Here is a 21130-nt window from a genome sequence, read left to right as displayed (position 1 = left end):
CATATTGAAAATCACGCTTCCATCAAACTCGTGGTTTTGTTTTTAGTGTGAAGCCAAACATTCCTTCATGAAGCATTTATTCTTTTAAAGAAGGTCAAAAAAAAATTTTAGCCGGAAAATAATGTCAAGAATAATGAACTACAATTACGCGCTTCGTTTAAAAATTCTAACATGTCATTAAGTTGCCAATTATGCCTGCCTGCGTCCTTCCCGCCTTCCATGCGTGCACACCGTCAGCCACCTTAGCAAAATAAACAGGGCAGGTGCCATTTGAGAAAATTTTGAAACATAAGACTTGAATTTAAAATTTTGTTAAAATTACAAGGATAAAAAATTACTCATCCTTGTCGATACAAGGGCCAGAGCCAGTAATATGCAGGCTCAACCCTTCAACTTGCCAAAAAATAGGGGGTTGGGTTGATAAAATCAGGTTCGTTTTAAAACGGATCTTTTGAGTCCGTAACCGCCAAAACAAAACTCGCGACGGGCTAACCCGTAAGGTTGGTGGGTCAGCCCATTTTATTTTTATTTTATTTTATTTAAAATTTTCCCTCCCTCAAATATAATTATATTTATTTTTTAGTCATTCATCTCATTCTTATTATTTAAAATTACCATAATGTAATATATCTTTTATTCTGTATTATGAATTTTACTTATAGCAAAGTTAGTTAAGCAAAAAGAAAGTGATTCTACTTATGAAGCTTAACCAAATAATTTCACATTTTCATATCATTCTTTAAATTATATCAATATTGAATGGTAGCTCATGGTTGAGCACTTGATTGTAACATTGTGTTTTGTATTATTATTAATTTAGATTTGTTATGTTTTAATTTGGGATTATGTTTAATCATTTAGGATGATGTATCATGTATGCTCGTAGTAGTAGTATTTTGGAATGTTTGAACTTTGGACTTCATATTTTATTTATGATAATTTCGATATGCATATTTTATTTTAGATATTTAAGAATCAGAATAAATTTTATTTAAAAAAATGAAAGGCACAACAAAATTTAAAAAAAAAAGTGGCGGGTTGGTGGGTTAGCCCTGGGGGGCTGGGTTGAAAAAAATTAGCTCGCCAGAAGTCGGTTTTTTTAGGACTGGCCCGTCAGTCTTTGAGCCCGCCATGGGCCAACCCATAACCGGCAGGTTGGCTAGTATTACCGACCCTAATAAGGACTAATCAGTGAGTTGATGTTAGTTCTATATATAAAAATTATTTCACATATTTATTAATTTTTTAAATTAAATATTTTCCGAACAACAATTAAATAGGGAAGAGAGAGAATTTAAAAAAATATTTACACGAACTAATTTAATTAATATTTTTAATTTATTTAAATTAGTTAGTTGGATTTTATTCCGAGGACGAATGGGTATTTTACTTCGTGGACTTTATGCGCCGAGGAGGCGGGAGTATTTAGGCGCTCAAAGAAATGCAAGGAACGAGGCTTCTCATGGACGCTTTGGACACCCTGGCCATTTTAGTTCGCCATTCACTCTTGGGCACTTCATCGCTCCATTCCCGTCTATTTTGTCACTGCAGTGTTCTCCTTGGGCAATGGATATGGACCCTGATGATGTTTTCAGAGACGACGAAGATGACCCAGACAGTGGGTTTTTTCAGGTTTGGCATGCATTATTGTTACCATGCTGCTTCTTAGACGTTTCTACCAGGTCTCATGCCCTTCTTCTTCCACTGCTAGTTTATTTTCCGCACTGGACATTTCTCGGTTCTATGTTTGTCAGGAAAAAGAGTCAATCAAAGAGCACGTGGTTTACCTGGTCGATGCTTCGCCTAAAATGTTCAACACCACCTGTTCGGCGGTTAGTTTTCTCCACTACAGTTATTATTACTAAGCTGCTTCATGCTGCAGAATAAGACAGAATATAGGATTCCCAGCTAGGGATATAACGCACATCAGCGTTTACCTCCATTGCAATAGCAGTTGGGCCTAATTGTCAGTCAACATGAACATGCGTCTAATTCTGTAGGACCGTTTTCTATTTTTAATGCTTTCGTGCTGTGACTTGATGCCTGCATAAATTATCTATTATGTTTTATGGCGTTAGAAGGTTTGCCATACTCACAGATTTTCTCTGTCTCATCCTAATCTTATGCATCTTACTTAAATGGAAGGAAGGTGGACTTATTGTGGGCCTTCCTATGCTTGTTTCCTCCTGTTCCATTGTGACTGTTGACATTGCTGTTTGTCAACATGCACAAATGCTATAAATTATTAAACTAGCTAGATTTCAATTGATGCTTCTTAGTATGCAACTCTTTAGACTTCCGAATACACTATTTGTATGCTCAAAAGCCACTTCTTACTAAGTTTTTTCTCTTCTCTATGCTAGCAGGAAGACCAAAAGGATGAAACTCATTTCCACATGGCAGTGAGCTGCATCTCACAGTCATTAAAGGCTCAGATCATTAACAGATCGTATGATGAAGTTGCTATATGCTTTTTTAACACAGTAAGATGTTAACTATATAAGACATATTTTATGAGATGATTTAGGGTGTCTTTGTAACTACTACCTCTGGTGCCAATTATAAGACTTCGTTTGTAGACTATAAACGAGGTCTTATAATTAGAATCGGAGGTATTACCAATTTTTATGTTTTGTTATCATTCTTTCTAATAGAAATCATCAGGACGGGGCTTTTGAATTTAATATGGTTTAGTGGAAGAATACCTTTATCTCCATTTGATGTGATTTATGAGGTTTTGGTCACCATGAATGAACACTGTAAGGCAGTACAATGCTGCGGTGAGACCTTTTCGGTACTGTTATTTTAAAAGGACTATGTCTCTAGCCTGACGCTTTTAATGGTTTTACATAGTTGTTATTAAGAACCTTGTACTCAAATCAACCCATCACAAACGTTGTTGGATGACAAAATCAGGATTTGTGTGTGGCTTTACACGTGTGTTTGGTAGGGGGTCAGTTTCAATGGTATAAGCCTCTTCCCCTTCCAGCTCATTAGTTTTTATCTTTTTGCTTTTTGCAGAGAGAGAAGAAAAATTTGCAAGACTTGAATGGTGTTTTTGTGTTTAATGTCACTGAAAGAGAGTTTCTAGACAGGCCAACAGCAAGGCTGATAAAAGAATTTGATAGCATAGATGGTAAGTTTTTGGGCTTTTGGGTTGGATATATCATATTGAGAATCAGACTGATAAACCAAGCTGATGAAACAATTGATCTTGTTAATCTTTGTTTAAGTGTGAGATGAGATTATATTATATTAAATCTTGCTTATGTCTCCCCTGCACCAGTCAAATTAAAAGTGAACCAAATCATTAAATTCTTAGCTCACCTCTTGATTTTCATGCATACTTTGCATTGATTTGAATTAAATCCATGTGGAAATACACGCGCACACACACGATATTCGAATTAGTTGAAGATATGAGAGCTTGGTCGGGGTATTTTAAGCTATATCATTTGCCCTTGTTATCAATTATATGTGGCTTGAAGCTAATGCCTTAGTTGACATGTGGATTCTCATTATCTGTAGAATCGTTCTTAAAAGATATTGGAAGCCAATATGGGATTGATTCTGGGAATCGAGAAAATTCTCTATACAATGCTCTCTGGGTGGCACAAGCACTTCTTCGGAAAGGGTAATATGAAGTTCATTCATGCAGATGTAAACGACTCATAGTTTTTGTACATTATTGTAACTTATGGTCATTGGTGAAAATAAGCAAAAATTAATCACAGGTCAGCAAAGACAGTTGATAAACGGATACTTCTGTTCACAAATGAAGATGATCCTTTTGGAACCATCAAAGGGGCTATAAGACACGATATGACAAGAACCACACTGCAGAGAGCTAAAGTATCCATTTTTATATTTTTCTAGGCTTCTAGCATATATAGATCATATGAAGTGAGGCTTAACTATTTTATCAGTTCATCAGTTTTCTTTTATTCTCTCTTTTTGAAGGATGCACGAGATCTTGGTATCTCTATTGAACTCCTTCCCTTGAGTTGCCCTGATCAAGAGTTCAACGTATCTCAATTCTATGCAGTATGTCCATGGTTTGAACATATGAATTTTATATATTTTTCCCTGTATTTGTCCCATAACTTGTTAGACATATAGTGCCTGTTTGGCATCACTTATTTTGAGCTTATAAGTAGCTTATAAGCTCTATAAGCTCTATAAGCTCGATTGACACAATTGGGTCTGTTTGGATCAGCTTTTTTGCAATCGAGCTTTTGTCTGAAAAGCTACAATAAGTTATAAGTTAAAATTAACAGCTTATGACTTATAGCTTATGGCTTATAGCTTTTGAAATATGGAGAGAGAAAAAGTTAAGAAATTTATTACCTCTCTTGGTTCTTATTATAAGTCTCAAATAACTAATTTGTAGATAATAAAAAATCAGTTAAAATTAGTTGAAAGTAATGAATAAGTTAGAAGTATATTTTTATTTTTAAATATGCTCCTAAAAATATACTTTTATTTTTTCATGTTTCACTTTATATTTAAAATATTTTTTATGACTTCTTCATATTAAATTATTTTAATTTCATTGTATTATGTGAAATTATTTTTTTAATCATGTTTCATTATTTATTAAAACTCATATCTATTTTGGTCATTTTACAACCAAACTTACTTTTACTCAATCATAATCCAAACAACCTTTTACCAATCTCACTTTTGCAATCTAGCTTTTCTGAACTCCAATCCAAACACAATTCAGCTTATCCAATTTAGCTTTTATCCAATTTCACTTCTCTATAAGCTACTTTTTTAATAAGCTACTTTTCTAATCACTGATTCAAACGGACCCATAGTCATTCTTACTTGGCTGATCTTATGCCTTTCAGGATTTGATTGGGCTAGAAGGAGATGATCTCGACAAGTTTATGCCATCTGTAGCAAACCAGTATGGCTTTCTTTATATAATACTCTTGCTTATTTCTTACCTGGACTTGTATGCTCATCACATAACAATTTGTTGAAATAGAGACATAGCTATATATTTGGAGTCTGGCTTGATGAAGTAGAGATAACGGGCTTTCAAAGTTTCATGATTTCATCATTGTCTTGTATTTTATTGCTGAATTGGTTAGAATTGAGTGCATATGCTCCTGAAAGTCTGAAACAGATAAGAATGAAGGTGAACCACCCGTTGTCTTCTATAACAAACTTAAACTCATTTATATTGGTTTGCTTTGCAAATATTTGGATTCCGGGTAGATACAGCATAGAAAGAGCTACTTACCTGAATTGAAGTACAAAATCAATGTTTGATATTGTTTATGTTTGTTTTGACAATAAGTGGTGTAGGATAGGAACAAAAGAAATAGAATATAACGAAACAAACTTAAGGTCAATATATTAAATTATCAATAATAATTAGGGCAATATATATACTAACTAGAGGACAGACTATCAAAATAAAGTACAAGATATGATGATGCTATGGTGTGTGATAACTTCTTTATGAGTTCAATAGCTTTTGATCAAATCCTAGATTATCCCAACTATCTAATTTCAAACCTTGATCTCCAAATATTATTACATCATCCCATAATATCATATTGCATAACGTAATTAAGTAATACTTCCATCTTCATATTCTATAATAGTTAATATAATTTCTTTTTTTCAGATTGGAGGATATGAAGGATCAACTAAGAAAGCGCATGTTTAAGAAGCGCATTGTCAAAAGGATTAAATTTACAGTTGTTAATGGGTTATCAATTGAAGTGAATTCATATGCTTTAATTCGTCCCACTGTGCCAGGTAAACATTCCCCAATTTTTTCTAGTTAAAATATGTGTCAACTAGTCTAAATTCTTTTTTTTCTTTTCTTCGGTTCTTCCGTCCTGGATCATTTTTATTTTTTTATTGCAAAAGAAATAACATTTTTAGCTTTCCTGTGACATTGCACGTTTTGGGTGTGTAGGAAAAATTACATGGCTTGATTCTGTCACCAATCGTCCTTTAAAGGTGATGAATGTTATAACCTTTTATTGAGCATTGTTTGCATGCGACAATTTATTATTTATGAGTTCAACGACCACCATGTTCTTGGTTGTGTACAATGTGTATGTTGCATGATTTGCATCTTAAAATATTTCATGGTTGATATGATGATCTCAATTCACTTTGAGTAAGACTGACTCCTGTACTAGTTCCACTATAATCTCAAATATAAAAAATAGCAGTAAGCACTTGCTGAGGAATTGAAATGGGATATAATTTGAGATATTATGTTCTTGAATGCATGGAACATAGCCATCAAACAGGAATTTAAAAATTGCTTCTGGAGTTAAGGCAGAATAGAAGCACAGTTGCTGACAGAAAAAAGGAAGAAAAACTATGCAATTTGCTTCTTCATTATTTGAATATCTTGTTAGCGCCATATGGATTAGCTTGCTGAAAATGCGAAACAGTACTTACATTTGTGTTACTGTCATCTTAGCCTTTGGTTATAATTTTTTTTTTTAACTCGATCATAAAGCTGTCAGGACTAGATCAGAAAAGCCTTTAATTTGTTTGATGGTGCAGACTGAAAGATCTTTCATTTGTGCTGATACTGGTTCATTGCTGGAGGGACCTACTAAAAGATTTCTTCCTTATAAAAAGTATGTGTTTTATGTTTATTACTATCTTATTTCTTTGTCTTGAATATGTACTTTTTTCCTTTATTCTTGCCTAACCGTAGTGTGAAATTTGATAACTAATAGCTATTGTATAACATAGCATGTCATTTGGCGAGAGACTTCTGGAGGATAACCAGTTCCTTGTTCTTGGAGATATCTGTCTTTCAAGGAAGAATGGGATGATTACAATTATCTGTATGCTATATACTGAAAATGGTTTGAGAGTAAATTAAAGTGGTTGCAAATATTTGAACATTTCTCAATCGCTAATTTGACTCTAGGATAGTTGGTAAAATTTTTTTGATGTGGGTGATGGTATTGGAGGATTCTTGACTGTACTTGAAAATTATGCTTCTAACAGGGAAGTTTGATTCAATGCCAACACTATAATTCGTAATAAATGTCCTTGATAACATCTCTTATAATCCGTGGCAAATCAAGAGCATGCCTTATTAGCACCCTCTTTGCTTTGCAGATAAAAACTGAGCTGACCGTAAACGACAGTCATGATGAATCCTAGTCCTAGTTGGAAAAGTTGTGTCAGAAACTATAAGGAAACCTGGGTTTATGGTTTACTGTTTACCTAAAGCTAATTGAGCGCAAATCGGAAAAAAAAAAAAAAACTTTGTGCCTATTATAGAAATGTACCTTGGTTTGCCAGTGTGATATTCTTTGAAAAAGCGGGGCTAGTTGAGACTAATAACGCTGGCCATGAAGCATTATTTGTATTGGCTGATTAAACGTGTTTGTTGAAGCTGATGGCTGTGTTGGGTAGGATGACATGGTTTTACTAATTTCAGGCCTATGGAAATATGGGTTTGCCTTTATTGTAACTATTAAAGTTGTGTTGTCTCCTTTTGTTTTGTAATTATGTTATGACAGTTCTGACATTTTTCAGCAAGAATATAATAATCTCGATGGAGGAGCTATCTGAGATTAAAAGTATTTCTCCTGGACATCTACAGCTTCTAGGGTTCAAGCCCCTAACTTGCTTGAGAGATTATTACAACTTGAAGCCATCGACTTTTCTTTACCCAAGTGACGAGGTTCGTGTTCAAATCATTGTATGAACTGCAAATTTAATCTTTGCGCAAGAGATGTGTGAGGGAGAAAGTCAGTCTCAAGATGTCTTGCCCTTGGAAATAAACCTTGGTTAGATGACACATTGCTCACCAAGGCCTTGGAAGCATTATTAGAATACCAATTGACTTGTCAAGGGAAAAAATTCCTAATCAGAGAATGATTATGAAATGGAAAATAACACTTAAAAAACTTAGACTGTAAGACTCGAGAGTTCAATATCTCATGCCAATTATTCTAACTTTGCATTATTTTTTTAATACTTATATTATATTCTTTTCCCTCCCTGATGATATTCTTGGCTTTGCGCTGTTTCGAATCCTTTGAGCCTGGAATTCTGGACATTAAAAGTAAAGAACATGAAGTGGATCTCTTATTATTTGGTCTGCCTGTATTTGTAACATGCCTTGACCAGTTTTTTAGCTGAACCCAAGTGATTTTATATGTTTCTGTATTATATATTATTTCTTTAGGTAATGCCTTTTCTTTTTGGCAGGATATGGTTGGGAGCATGCGCGTCTTCATTGCTCTTCATAACTCCATGATACGGCTCAAGCGGTTAGTTTGTTAGCCATAAATATTTTTGTACTTGTGGTATTCTTCGTGGTTTAATATTTCACAAAAGTTGTTTTGGGTATAAATATATCTTGTTGTTAGTCTATTTATGAGCGTATGCAATGCTTTTCTCATTATGGTGCTCTTCTGCTTTGTGGATTTTATGATACTTGTTCAAGTTGCCTTTTTCTTTTGTGAATGGTTTTTGCATTTCCAAAGGGCTTTGGAAGAGGTGGTTGGGGCTATCTGAGTTTCTATCTTAGATGGATCTTTTTGTTTTGGCATGATATAGGATGGAAGAATTGGATGCCTTGAGAATAGCCTTCTGTGGGAATTTTCTTCATGTTGTATGAAGAGGCTATATTTTTTGATGGATGAAGTCTCATTTTTCATCCTGGGCAAGTATTTTCCAGTATGTTATGTGAATTTCCTTTTCTTTGGGGCTGGAAAGGTTCAGCATACTGATTCCAAAGGCATTTTATGTTTGGTACTGCAAACTTTACCTTATTCGGGTTAATGGCATTTGCTTTCTTTCATTTTTGAATGAATCTTGGTTAACTTCAATTTTGTAACTGGTATGAATTGCTGGAGAGAGTTCCGAAGGGTGAGAGAAGGTGGTAGAATGCTGAGAACTCATGACTGCTAGCCTCAACTTCAAAATGTGATGTCAATTCTAGGAAAGTGCATAGTAGTCCTTTTTTAACTTGTAAATGAGGATTTGTTTAACTTTTCAAGGTTAGCAAAGCATGCTAACCTGCACTTCATCTCAATGTTGGGAGTACTTGTGGTAAACTTATAGCCTTGTGGCTTAACTCATGAGTGTATGAGTTTATGTTAACTCTACAATATGGCTTCTTTTCTTAATTTTTTAATCTTAGATCATTAATATCACCTTGTTTTGATAACTATGTTCCATGGGATATTGATATGTGATAATATTTCTTGTTCATGTGATGTCTTGGTATGTTGTCTCAGTTTTGCGATTGCATTCTATGGAAGTTCTTCTCGACCTCAACTGGTTGCTCTTATTGCACAGGTATGGTTGGTTGGGTGCTTACTATAGCACAGTTATTTTGATGGGCTCAAGATTGATACATATACAGCCTGATAAATATGGTTTTCTAAGTTTGATTTGAATTAGCTTAATGATTATCAAGTTAATGATGCATGTACGAGTTTATATTCTAAGTTTGTTCCAAGAATGATATGTTGTAGGATGAGGTTATTCGATCAGGTGGTCAGATTGAGCCGCCAGGAATGCACATGATATATCTTCCATATTCGGATGACATCAGGCATGTGGAAGAGGTATGAAATTGCCTTAGTTGGATTTCTTTGTTAAGGGAAAAGAGATTTTTTTTTTTGTTGGGGGGGGGGGTTGTGCTGACTTGCTTTAAATACGAAGTTAGTAAATTGTGTAGAATTATTTCAGCATTTTTCAGATAAGCATATGGGAGTGCCTAAAGCAACTGATGATCAAATTGAAAAGGCTGCCGCTTTAATTAAGCGTGTTGACTTGAAAGATTTTTCTGTATGCCAACTTTCTAACCCTGGTAAGTTCCCAATACTCAGCACCCCTGCCCCCTCCCCCCAAAAAAAAAAAAACAAAGAAAAAGAGGGGGGAAAAAAACAGAACAATGTTGCGTGTTCCCCTTGTAGCCTCCTTGCTGAAATCGCTCAACTCCCTATTTCTGTGGTTTGATGCTCCTTGATTTAAACTTATAAAGATACTGGATTAAGCATTTCAATGATGGCAGGCTGATTGACTTTGAACGGAGAAAAATGATTCTGAACAGCTGCACAGCTAATCTCACTTACGAGCATGTTTTCTCCAACCTTGTTGAAAATGCTGGTCTTGTCATATTTTTCCAAATCAGGAGTGTAGTGGCAGATGATTAAGTTCATTGAATTATTGAAAACATGATCTGTAACATTATATGTGCTAAAACATACCCTTTCTGTTGGCCATACTGAGTTTTGGGCCCGTTGGTGTTATTTTGAAATGTTATGTCTATGAACCTAAATTTTACTTTATATTCTGCTGTTAACTTTGACAGAATCTGTAGTATCATTAGCCGGTATTTTTACCCAGTATTAGTAACAGAAGTTCTTCAGCCTTGCAGAGACACTATACGGTGTTGCAGGCCTTGGCTCTGGAAGAGGATGAGATCCCAGAAGTCAAAGATGAGACAGTACCTGATGAGGAAGGCATGACTAGGTAAGAGCAAGGCTTTCATCTTGGGTCGGATATCATTGTGTGTCTGACCCCCAGACCTAACACTGAAAGTGAAAGAATAAATTCTTTCTGTTATTTTTGTTCACGATTGGCTCTATAACTTTATGAGCAAAGTTAAACTACATGAAATGATAACCTGCAGACCTGGAGTGTTGAGAGCAATAGAAGAATTCAAGACCTCTGTTTATGGAGAGAATTATGACGAGGAAAGTGAACGTGGCACTGGAAAGCCAACAGAAGCCGCCAAAAAACGAAAAGCAATTGCTGACCATGCAACACAAGAGTGTGGGAACTATAACTGGGGGGAGCTTGCTGATACTGGAAAGGTAAACTTGCAAGTTCCTTCGTCATAGTGCACAAATGTCAGTCACAGTGGGGTAGGAAACGGCCTAATTTATACTTTGTTCAAATCTATATAACATACTCATTTCTATTAGAGGGCTGGTCACTTGATCTTTAGATTGTTTCACTGCCTGCGGGGAAACTTGAACTTGGAAAATTGAGGTTCAAGTGATCCTTCTTTTTGAAGGCAAGAATATTGATGTGGAATCCATTGATGTTGTCTCGCAGTTGAAGGATTTGACAGTCGTGGAGTTAAAGTACTATCTCACAGCTCATAATCTTCCGGTTTCCGGGAAGAAGGAAGCACTAATTAGCAGGATATTAACACACCTGGGAAAGTGATCGCTGAGGGCTAAAATGCTCATGAAAGATTTTGCATCAGAATGCCGGGGTACTTCTGGCAGTAAGAGCCGCTGGAGTTGGCCTCGAGTTTTTGAACATTACATTTTAGTGATTGGTGATCAACATGACAGTACAATGGCCAGTGGGAAGAGGGGCTTAATATGTGATGTACGTAGATATTTGAATCACTCACTATTTTGCAGAGTCGTTACTTTTGACTTTTTCCAACTTGTTCTATGCAAAAATGGCGGATGGCAAAAGGTAGGGAATGATATGCTGGGCAATGTGTAATTAGTAATTAGTAATTAGTAAATTATTAAAATTGTCTGTATTTTGAAACTATATTGTTGAACAATTATCAGTGTTTAATGCATTTGAGAGAGAAATTCTGAATCATTTTTTGCGGCAAAAAATTAAATTATCTTTGTTTGGATGCGCGCATGCATATTCATGAAAACAAACTAAAAATATAACTGCAATTCAAAAAATATCTAAACTAGCATACTTATGTAGGCCTTTGATAATATATCAATTAAAAGCATAATCGGTAGCTAGACTTTTACTACTATGGCTACTAACTGCCTAGGCCATCGTATGCAAAAGGGATATATGATTTGTCAAGAGATAAGCTGCCGGCGCTAGGAAAGTACCCTATGCATCTCTATTAATTTCCCACGTCTTAGAATTTCTCTGGCTATACTCTTTTTATTGTGTCTGAAACTTATCTTTTAAGAGAAATTTACTCTTTTTATTTAAATATTAATTTTTTTCAATACAAAATCATGGAAATATTTAAAAGCAAATAATAAAAAGATATTGACAAATAAATAAAATATTTATTTTTGGAACCATAAAACCTATTTTAAAGAAAATATAATCTCTTATTTCAAAAGCAAATGATAGAAAGATATCAGGAATTAAAAAAAAAAATCAGTAGAGCAGCTTTAAACAAAATTTATTTATTTTTTAAATATCTGAAGTATCAGCTCAAAATTAAGCATTATGGAATGTGTATCAAAAATTAAAATGTTTATTTTTTTTTACATGAAAAATTAAAATCTTTATTAAATTTTAAAAGTAATACTCTGATACTTGCACGTGTTCAAGTAACATCGGCATGTATCAGTATCAGTATCAGTATCATATACTATCCCCACTGGGATATATCGAAATATCGAGGTTTCATAAATGGTTTAAAAAAAAAAAAGTACTCCTCTGGTACTTAATATAGGACCCATTTAACTAATTTGATTAGATTAAGGAAGTTAGGTAAGTTAGTTAATTATAAAAATTGTGACATGTTTTTCCTAAAATACCATAATCATCTTTCTTAATACCCCTCTCTATCTTCTACTTGATTATGGTTGATGGAGTATCCATAGGGGTAATTTAGAGAAAATTGATAAATATGAGAAATGGGTCTTATATTTAGGACCAAAACTAACTTAACAATTGAGTCCTATATTAAGGACCGGAGGAGTAATATTTTATATTTATATTTTTATTCGTAAGCGTAGGTAGCCAAGCCACTCACGCGCTGAAGATGCGAATCAGCGATTATAACGAACCTTGTGGAGCCAACAGTAGAAGTCTTACGCTACTTGAAGACTTGGCACGCAGGCACTCGCACCTCCATCCCCGCCACCATTGGCTCTGCATACTACCCAACAACGGAGCAATTTTGGTTTTTCCAGAGCTGACTACTTGATAAATTATATCTTCTTCTTCATCGCCATGCTCTTTTTTAGACCCTCTTTCGCCTTCTCTCTCATTGTTGCTTTCTTCTCTCTTTTGATTTCCTCTGCCTCAACCAACCATGGCGTCTTCAGCGTCAAAAACAAGTACGCCGGCCAGGAACGCACCCTCGCTGTCCTAAAAGCTCACGACAGTCGTCGTCAGCTTCGTTTTCTCGCCGGCGTGGACCTCCCTTTGGGTGGCAGTGGCCGCCCCGATGGCGTCGGGTCTGGTTTTCTTTTCTTACTTCTCCTGCTCCTGTTGTGCTTTTTTTTTTTTTTTTGGGTGTTTTACACAGTGCTTGTGTCTTCAATTTGATCCCTTTTTTACTTTTTTGAAAGAAATTGGGAACTTAATTCTGATGGGCCATAGTCTGAATCTTTAATTGGTGAAATGGGTGATTGGTCATTTTCGTGCAGCTGTATTTATGAGCTCAATCCTTTTCTGTTTCCATTTATGTTTTAATTGCTGTCCTGAATTCGGTGTTATGGATTTGTGGATATGTTGTAGGCTTTATTATGCTAAAATTGGGATTGGAACACCTTCAAAGGATTATTATTTACAGGTAGACACCGGAAGTGATATTATGTGGGTTAACTGCATCCAGTGCAGAGAATGTCCCAGCAGAAGTAGCCTTGGTGTATGTTTCTTATCTACCATGCTAGTTTCTTTGTCATCAATCATCGTCGGTGTATTATTATTATTATTATTATTATTATTATTTGGTTGTTATCTAGGACTTACTGTTATCCCTTTGCATGTCTAGACCCTGAATCGTACACTACTACAAGATGTTCTGATACCATTCCTCTTCTTTTTCTTCTTTTGCTTATTTCTTAGATCTTTTCTTACGAAAATTTCTTTGGGTATTGCAGATGGATCTTACACTCTATAACATAAAGGACTCCTCCACTGGTAAATTTGTTCCCTGTACTCAAGAGTTTTGCAAGGAGATAAATGGAGGTCTTCTGGCAGGATGCGTGTCTAATATAACCTGTCCATATCTAGAGATATATGGCGATGGGAGCTCCACTGCTGGTTACTTTGTAAAAGATATTGTGCTCTATGATCAGGTGTCTGGAGACCTTGAAACTGCTTCTGCTAATGGAAGTATTATATTCGGGTGAGCTTGTTATGATGGCTATGCTTGTTATTAGCAAAATCTTGGCTTGCATGCATGTGGATGTTTTATTATTGCGGACCTGTTACTGAACGTTCAACCCTCAGGAACACCAAGATATGGTCTAAAATAATTCATTTTCACTTGCCCATTATCTCTTCTACATGGTTATTTAACTACGAATTCAAGTGTGGGCTGCCCTTGTTTGCGCCTGTTTTGTATTTCACAAAATGTATGTTGTTTTGTAGGTGTGGCGCTAGGCAATCTGGAGATCTAAGTTCTTCAAACGAAGAAGCACTTGATGGAATACTTGGTTTTGGAAAGGCTAATTCCTCGATGATTTCACAACTTGCTTCATCCAGCAAAGTGAAAAAAATATTTGCTCATTGCTTAAATGGAGTAAATGGAGGTGGTATATTTGCTATTGGTCATGTTGTGCAGCCTAAAGTGAATATGACTCCATTATTGCCAGACCAGTATTATTCCTTATCCTTTAAGTTCGTTCTATTTTTAGTATCATAGATTGATTTTACTTGATTTCCTTGCTTATTAACGTAAGTGACTGATCTATATCTTACCCTGGTTTTGCTTGGTTGCTGCATGCCTTCTTTAATGCTGCTTCTTTCGCCCACTAGAGTGATTATTTGCATGTTACTTTTCAACATCTAAACTCTGTCATGTAGAAGTGCTGGTTGCATAGCATCTCCATGATGTGATTTATTGTCATAATTAAAAAAAAAAAAAAAACGTAGCAGTTTTTTTGGGAAGTTATTATTGCATAATCATTCATTTAAACTGATTTTGTTACTCAAACTCATGATGGAGGAACTTCTTACAATTCAAAAACTAAGAGCCGGGCTACTGTCAAATGTCCTTGTTTATATTTCAATATATGCTAAATGTTGGCAGTTTTTTAAAGCAGGGTTATTTTATTTATTTTGACACTAAAACTTTCTCATTAAGATTGATATTAACTTACAGAATTCAATTTGTTGAGGTGAATCTCATTCTCAAATTCGTTTTAGGCCACATTACAGTGTCAACATGACAGGAGTTCAAGTTGGTCATGCTTTCCTTCGGCTACCGACAGATGATTCTGAGGCTGGTTACAATAAAGGAACAATAATAGATAGTGGCACAACTTTGGCCTATCTACCTGAATGGATTTATGAGCCATTAGTAAATAAGGTATATAAGCATGATGATAAAGCTTACATTTTTATCTCACCGTATGGCGTATCTACCTGAATGGAATTATGCTCTTTTGTTAGGTAATTTCTGAGCAACCTGACTTAAAGGTTCAAACACTTCACGATGAGTATACATGCTTTCAGTACCTTGAAAGGTATGATGCATAACATGCCTTCATAAATCTTTGTATATTGATATGTTTGATTTTTGTGATAAAGGAGATAATATAACTAGGGATTGTCAGTATGGACATACATGAAATAGATACCAAGGCTCAATATATGATATTTTATGAGAAAGAAGGTGATTCATGTAGATGGGTGATTTTAATGGTGGTCTGGTTAGTGTTTGCAAGTGTATCCAATGACCTAAAACAGTTCTGCCATTTTTGGTACAGATATCTGTTGTCTTGATGGTAAATTTTTTCGCTTCCTTTTGCTAAAATTTCTTCTTTTATGGAAAAGGGAAAAACTACACCAACAATGATTTAGTCTAAAATCAGTGCTATCTTCTACGTTACCTGTATTAGGTCTGAAATGTATTCTCTCTTCCTGGAGTACATTAGTGGGCTTACTTAAGTATGCTTCTTCGAAGGGTTTGCAGTCTTTTCTGTTGTTTTACCACATGATTAAAATATTTAATTGGGCAAGATGGCAGTATTCCTAGCACTAACATATCAACTGGAAGAAGAAGGATTAATCTTTTCAAATGACTGATTCTTGTCTCATGTTTTTCGCAAAGAATATGCTTAAATTTATGCGAACTCTTGATAATGTTACTGATACCTTTCATGTTTGGTAGTTAAATATTTTGTCTGTGAAGTTTTAAGAACTTTCTCACTGATTACATGCGAGATTGGAACAGAAGGAAAAAGTACTTTGAGAGAAATAAAAGTTCTAGACTTTGAAAAGAGCCAAAGTGAAACCTATTCTCAGAGTTTTCTTTCTTTAAATATCAAAAGCATTCTTAGGATTTTGAAAGAAAAGCCCACTCCAACGGGTGTTATGTATTTTGGAGTTCTTCCACAGATGCTTTGATTTCTGGTTTTTTGTTATTTTATTTGCTGAACTGTTGGCCAAAATAACTGAGTTCTTCGTAACATGTTTTATTTTATTTATTTTTACATAATTTTATTATCAGTTCCATTCAGGCGCATATAACTTTCATTTTATGTTACAATTGTAGTGTTGATGATGGATTTCCGGCTGTCACTTTTTATTTTGAAAATGGACTCTCTTTGAAGGTTTATCCACATGAATATCTATTTCCCTCTGTAAGTATATGGAAATGGAATATCCTTTTCTTTTTTGGTTCTAGTTACTGAAGGCTAATTGAACTTTGGTTGTTTGTGGGCAATTAAACCTAGAACATATTTTTAGTGCTTTTCCTCTTAGTCTGGTGATGTCTCTGACTTGTTAATGTGGTCATGCTTATGCACGTTGTAGCTTGTGATTATTGCACTCATCCACAGTAAAAGTCTTAACAATTGTGTATACTAAATTTAAAAGATAATGTTTCTTCTGCTGCATTTTATAAGTCATATGTTCTCTTAGAAACTTTACTTTTTTGTGTGGGGTGGTCGTGGGGGAGAGTATGCTTCCAAAGCTAATGTAAAGATAAAATATTCCCCAGCTTCTATGGAATTGTAATCACCGTCCCCTTATATTCATATGGGCAACTAAGATTATTTCTTTCACAGGACTAGCACAATTTCCATCTTGCTTAACATTAGAGGGAGGTTCAGTTGTGGCTTACTTCTGTCTATGGCCCCACACCTTGGTGCTGGCATCTTTTGTTGGAGGACCTTAGGTTTATGTGCTCCTTGGCGTTTAGAGGGGGTCTTAATGGGGGGTTAAATTTCTTAGTTGGGGAAAAAAAAAAGGGCTGTTGTGGTTGCACTGTATTGTTTTTGGAATTGCAAAACACTTTAAGCCTTTCATCAATATAGTTCTCTGTAGGCCGTTCTAGTTGATTTAGGGATCTGTTGTGACCCTGCTGCAATTACTCATAAACCAGAAATAACCAGCCAAGAATGTAACAGTGCAAACAATAAATGGGGAAAATCCTGAGGCTTTGATATTAATATTCAAGAACTGAATCAAAGATACAACAAGCTTCAATGATTCAAGCCAAGGCCCTATTTCCCTCTAAACCAAAAGAAAATCACAACAGCGATAACAACTTCTACAACACAGAATTACACTAAAGACAAACAACCACAGCTAGCTTAGTGACACTGGCATTCGAGAGGCCAGGTCTCTCCCTCACCAACGCTCTTCTCAAAATCTATCCTGAGGGCATTACCATTCCATTACCAACATTATACTTCCCCAAAAGCAGTCCTACACCCCCTACAAGGTTTCAGACCCAAAAGATTGGTGGCTAGCTGTAAATTATAGTTGCTCCTCATTTTCTGGAGCTCTAGGACAATTGCTTTGACCAGTGGGCTTCCCTTCATCTACCCTTGGCTGCTTCCTCAATTTCTTATATATCTTCTTAAAACCAACAGCTATATTAGCAGCTGTATCAGGATCTCTTTTCAGAGACCCCTGTCTGTTTGGCTTTCTGGAAAAACTTGTCTTCAATTTATCCACAGCCTCCTCAATTGCAATTTGAACATTCTAATAAATTGGTAACTGATATATCGTTTTGATTTTTGTTTCTTGGCATGCACCATAATCAAATAATTTTTCAGAGCTCATATCTTTTCCTCGACATGATCAGAGCTCCATATCAAAGAACTAGAATCCCAATTTTTGTATTAAAAAAGGGCACTATAGGACAATTGAAGCTGTGGAACCTTTAACGTCTCTCATAGTTTTAACCCTTATCTCCTGTTTCTAGATTCATTCCTTGTCAAAACGCACGGGGACTATATTTAATGCTATTTTTGTATTTCTAGATTTTTCCTATTTACGATGAAATCCACCAAACTTGATTATTGTGAATATCTTTGCAGGAAGGTCGCTGGTGCATTGGTTGGCAAAATAGCGGGATGCAATCGAGGGATAGCAAGAACATGACATTACTGGGAGGTATTCTCATGAGAATTTTATGTACATGAATGTTACACTTCAGCACTTATTTGCTGAGTAATGCTTCTAATGTTTAGTTTTTTTGTCTGGTTGTTTAGTTAGTGCCAAGATACGTAACACTGCGAGTATGCATCACATGTTGAATAATCCAGATAACCTAGTTATGAAGTCTAAAGTGGAATTAATATGCACAAGCATCATAGCTTGGTAAATGATTACCAAGTGGAGAGGGGAGTTTGGTTTCCACTGGTTGGACCTGCAAATAACACAATTGTTGTGTCAAGTAGGATCAACCTATAATTGAGTCTTAAATGAAATTTTAGGTTGGATCTGAATAAGCACCTTTGCTAAGCATTATAAGTGAAATGTTAAAGTCATATTATGCTCTATTACATGGAATTAAGGGAATAATTTGTTGCCTGGAGAATTAAAAAGGAGGGGTTGTCTGTGGGATTAAGAGCCGGACCATTTGCATGTGGAGATGTGTCTCAAGTACAATCCTATACGAGCAGTTTGTTAACGTTAGTCTATATACTCAAGTAAAATGTTGTTAGCTACCTATACCAAGTTTTCTTTTGCTAGCAGAAGATATTTTCTGATCACTGTTTTTTTCCAGCTTTTGATGGCGATCATTGATAATGCAAAGTTTGCTCTCCATGACTGTATTTTGTTGTTTCAACTACATCTTTTTTCGTTGCAGATCTAGTGCTTTCGAATAAACTAGTCTTGTATGACCTTGAAAAGCAGGCCATAGGATGGACTGAGTATAACTGTGAGTATTGCGTCTATTTCCCTTCTACTTTCTCTTCCTTTTGGGTAGATATTGAAAATCTTGTACATGTACAATCTACGTAGGACTTTGAAAATGTCAATATCTTCAGGCTATTCGTGGTCTAATTTGGTTAAAGTTAAAAAATTCTCATGAGATTGAGCTTGGAAGATTATTTCTAGTTTAGATATCCTGCAGCACCTTGAAAATCTGAAGAATAAATCACTTGCTTAACACATGACTAACCCACAGGGAGAAAAATGAATACAATGAAAATTTTCCATAGACCATGAACTGAAACCCACTGTCACTTGCACTAGGGGAGAGAAAAGTTCCCTGCCCCTCTAGCTGGCGTTAAGTCCTGCACTTTTGAATGAGTACTGGAACTTTTGACTTCTTTACCAGAGTTTCCTCTTTTGCTCTGTAAATTTTCTGCATACAATGATTTTTTTATGTATTTCAAGAGAGGGATATTTCCATTTTCCTCCTAGATGATTGAATAATTCACGTGACATCAGAAGTGTTAGGATTGATTGTTATTTTGAAGTTATCCCATGTCAAATGGTGTAATTATGTCAAAATGTTGTATTTTAGATTCTTTTCCACAGTTCACAGCACATCATATTTTTAAAGCTGAAATCATGTAGTGTATATACATGATGTACTTTCATTTTACTCATGCTTCTGTATGATTTGCTTGCTGGAATCTGATCTAAAGAAAGTTGGATATAATGACTTGGAAAATTACAAGAAATCTATTATGAATTACTGGCATTATTTTGTGTTTCTGTTGATCAACCTTCGATTATTTGTGTCCGATGTTTATATCTTTAGGTTCTTCAAGCATCGAAGTGAAGGATGAGCAGACTGGTACGGTTCACTTAGTAGGTTCCCACTACATTTCTTCTGCCTCCTCTGTATATATTAATCGGGTTATAATAATTTCAATTCTAATCTCCGTGGTCAATTTATTGAAATGCGGCAGCTAATAAACATTTCATAGTCAAAATTACAGTACAAAGAATTGAAGATTAGGATGAGCGTCTTGAAATTATGGGAGAAACTTCCATGATTTGTAAATGTTATAACTTAAAGGGGAAACGCAGGACACTACGTTAGCATAGCATAAACTGTGAGTAAAATTTTTCTTCCCATGGTGAATTTTGTAAATCGCTGAAAGCTTGCTACTAAGCAGTGAGCACCAACTGTATATGATCTCAGAATCTAGCTGATTATTACTTGGCTTGGATCGTGATGGCAAATTGGCAATGTATAATTAGATGCTACAAGCCAAAACTTGAGTTTTCTTTTGAGATAGCTATTTGTATACTGAGGCATCATAGTTCCTTCATGCCTGCCTCTGGAACTTGCGTTTTGGAACTCTGAATTATAGCTCTTCGATTTTCAATTTTGTAACATTAGGAGGTTTTGAATACTACTACGCCTCATGTTTATACATGTTTCACCATTATTTCCTGAGTTAGCCTCGCAACCTTCTTTCAAGATAGCTTACAAATGTTGACCGTTGATAATGATCCCACTTCGTTTGAAGTACTCTCTTCCTCTTTCCACTGAAAAGCATGTATTGATTTTTCAAACACTAAGCCATGTCATTAGATTTGGATTATCATTGCCAAAAATTACGAGGCGTTTGGACGCCAATGCTGGCCTTGTTTCCTTCAGCGTATTATCTTGCTCGTGCAAGAGGCCTAGTGGGTTTGTCTTGAAAGATTGTGTGGAAGGGTCACAATTTTGAATCAAAATTTGAATGTTGGTCAAGAGAGTTGTCTACATTGATACACGGTAATACCCTGAATATAATTACTTCTAATAGGAGGATATATAAACTTATTAAAAAATCACCAACCTTCGAGTTGAGTGGTTAGAGGTTTTCTTTTTTGGGGCTTGATTTAACATCTAAAATGATAATACTTCTTTTGGTCTTTATTTTAATACAAGGGTTAATTAATTTAAGTATATTAAAAAAATTAGATGAATTAGTTAATCATATCAAATATAACACAATACTCCTGAAATACTCTCAATAATATGTTATACATAAATTTGGTTTGGAAAAAAGAAAGATAA

General features: G+C 35.2%; 2 protein-coding genes across 4 annotated transcripts; both read left to right on the top strand.

Annotated features, from left to right (window-relative positions):
• Positions 1-1464: 1464 nt before the first annotated feature.
• On the top strand, positions 1465-11589 carry LOC114718497 (ATP-dependent DNA helicase 2 subunit KU70). Of its 2 annotated transcripts, XM_028903830.1 has the most exons (19): positions 1469-1632; positions 1755-1832; positions 2367-2483; positions 3022-3136; positions 3529-3634; positions 3735-3852; positions 3961-4044; positions 4854-4912; positions 5642-5775; positions 5939-5982; positions 6544-6620; positions 7537-7684; positions 8215-8276; positions 9249-9309; positions 9489-9581; positions 9706-9826; positions 10389-10491; positions 10652-10835; positions 11080-11589. In XM_028903830.1, exons 1-19 carry the CDS (start codon positions 1567-1569, stop codon positions 11191-11193), a joined length of 1884 nt encoding a protein of 627 aa, XP_028759663.1. In that variant the 5' UTR covers positions 1469-1566; the 3' UTR covers positions 11194-11589. The 2 variants fall into 2 exon arrangements, 1 of the variants encoding a protein (XP_028759663.1); XR_003737824.1 differs by lacking the exon at positions 11080-11589 and having other exon boundaries at positions 1465-1632; positions 10397-10491; positions 10652-10791.
• Positions 11590-12808: 1219 nt separating this feature from the next.
• On the top strand, positions 12809-20513 carry LOC114718499 (aspartic proteinase-like protein 2). Of its 2 annotated transcripts, none has more exons than XM_028903831.1 (10): positions 12809-13154; positions 13438-13567; positions 13803-14050; positions 14296-14523; positions 15073-15235; positions 15319-15392; positions 16424-16511; positions 18198-18273; positions 18974-19045; positions 19877-20513. In XM_028903831.1, the coding sequence occupies exons 1-10, from the start codon at positions 12928-12930 to the stop codon at positions 20029-20031; spliced, it is 1461 nt and encodes a 486-aa protein (XP_028759664.1). In that variant the 5' UTR covers positions 12809-12927; the 3' UTR covers positions 20032-20513. The 2 variants fall into 2 exon arrangements, with proteins under 2 accessions (XP_028759664.1, XP_028759665.1); XM_028903832.1 differs by having other exon boundaries at positions 13095-13154; positions 13493-13567.
• The last annotated feature ends 617 nt before the right edge of the window (positions 20514-21130 follow it).

This window comes from Neltuma alba, unplaced genomic scaffold (assembly GCF_004799145.2).
Source record: "Neltuma alba isolate B1F8T4 unplaced genomic scaffold, ASM479914v2 tig00011850_pilon, whole genome shotgun sequence".
NCBI classification, from domain to species: Eukaryota; Viridiplantae; Streptophyta; class Magnoliopsida; order Fabales; family Fabaceae; genus Neltuma; species Neltuma alba.
Note: the sequence above shows the minus strand (reverse complement) of the source record. Positions and strands in the feature narration are given on the sequence as shown.

What these genes read in the sequence shown, in the direction of transcription:
- LOC114718499 (XM_028903831.1), top strand. Translation starts at nt 12,928, where the DNA reads ATGCTCTTTTTTAGACCCTCTTTCGCCTTCTCTCTCATTGTTGCTTTC. An exon ending in GAACATGACATTACTGGGAG is followed by an intron (nt 18,274 to 18,973) that starts GTATTCTCATGA and finishes TTTTCGTTGCAG; the next exon opens with ATCTAGTGCTTTCGAATAAA. An exon ending in AGGATGGACTGAGTATAACT is followed by an intron (nt 19,046 to 19,876) that starts GTGAGTATTGCG and finishes TTATATCTTTAG; the next exon opens with GTTCTTCAAGCATCGAAGTG.
- LOC114718497 (XM_028903830.1), top strand. Translation starts at nt 1,567, where the DNA reads ATGGATATGGACCCTGATGATGTTTTCAGAGACGACGAAGATGACCCA. An exon ending in CAGACAGTGGGTTTTTTCAG is followed by an intron (nt 1,633 to 1,754) that starts GTTTGGCATGCA and finishes TATGTTTGTCAG; the next exon opens with GAAAAAGAGTCAATCAAAGA. An exon ending in ACGTATCTCAATTCTATGCA is followed by an intron (nt 4,045 to 4,853) that starts GTATGTCCATGG and finishes TATGCCTTTCAG; the next exon opens with GATTTGATTGGGCTAGAAGG.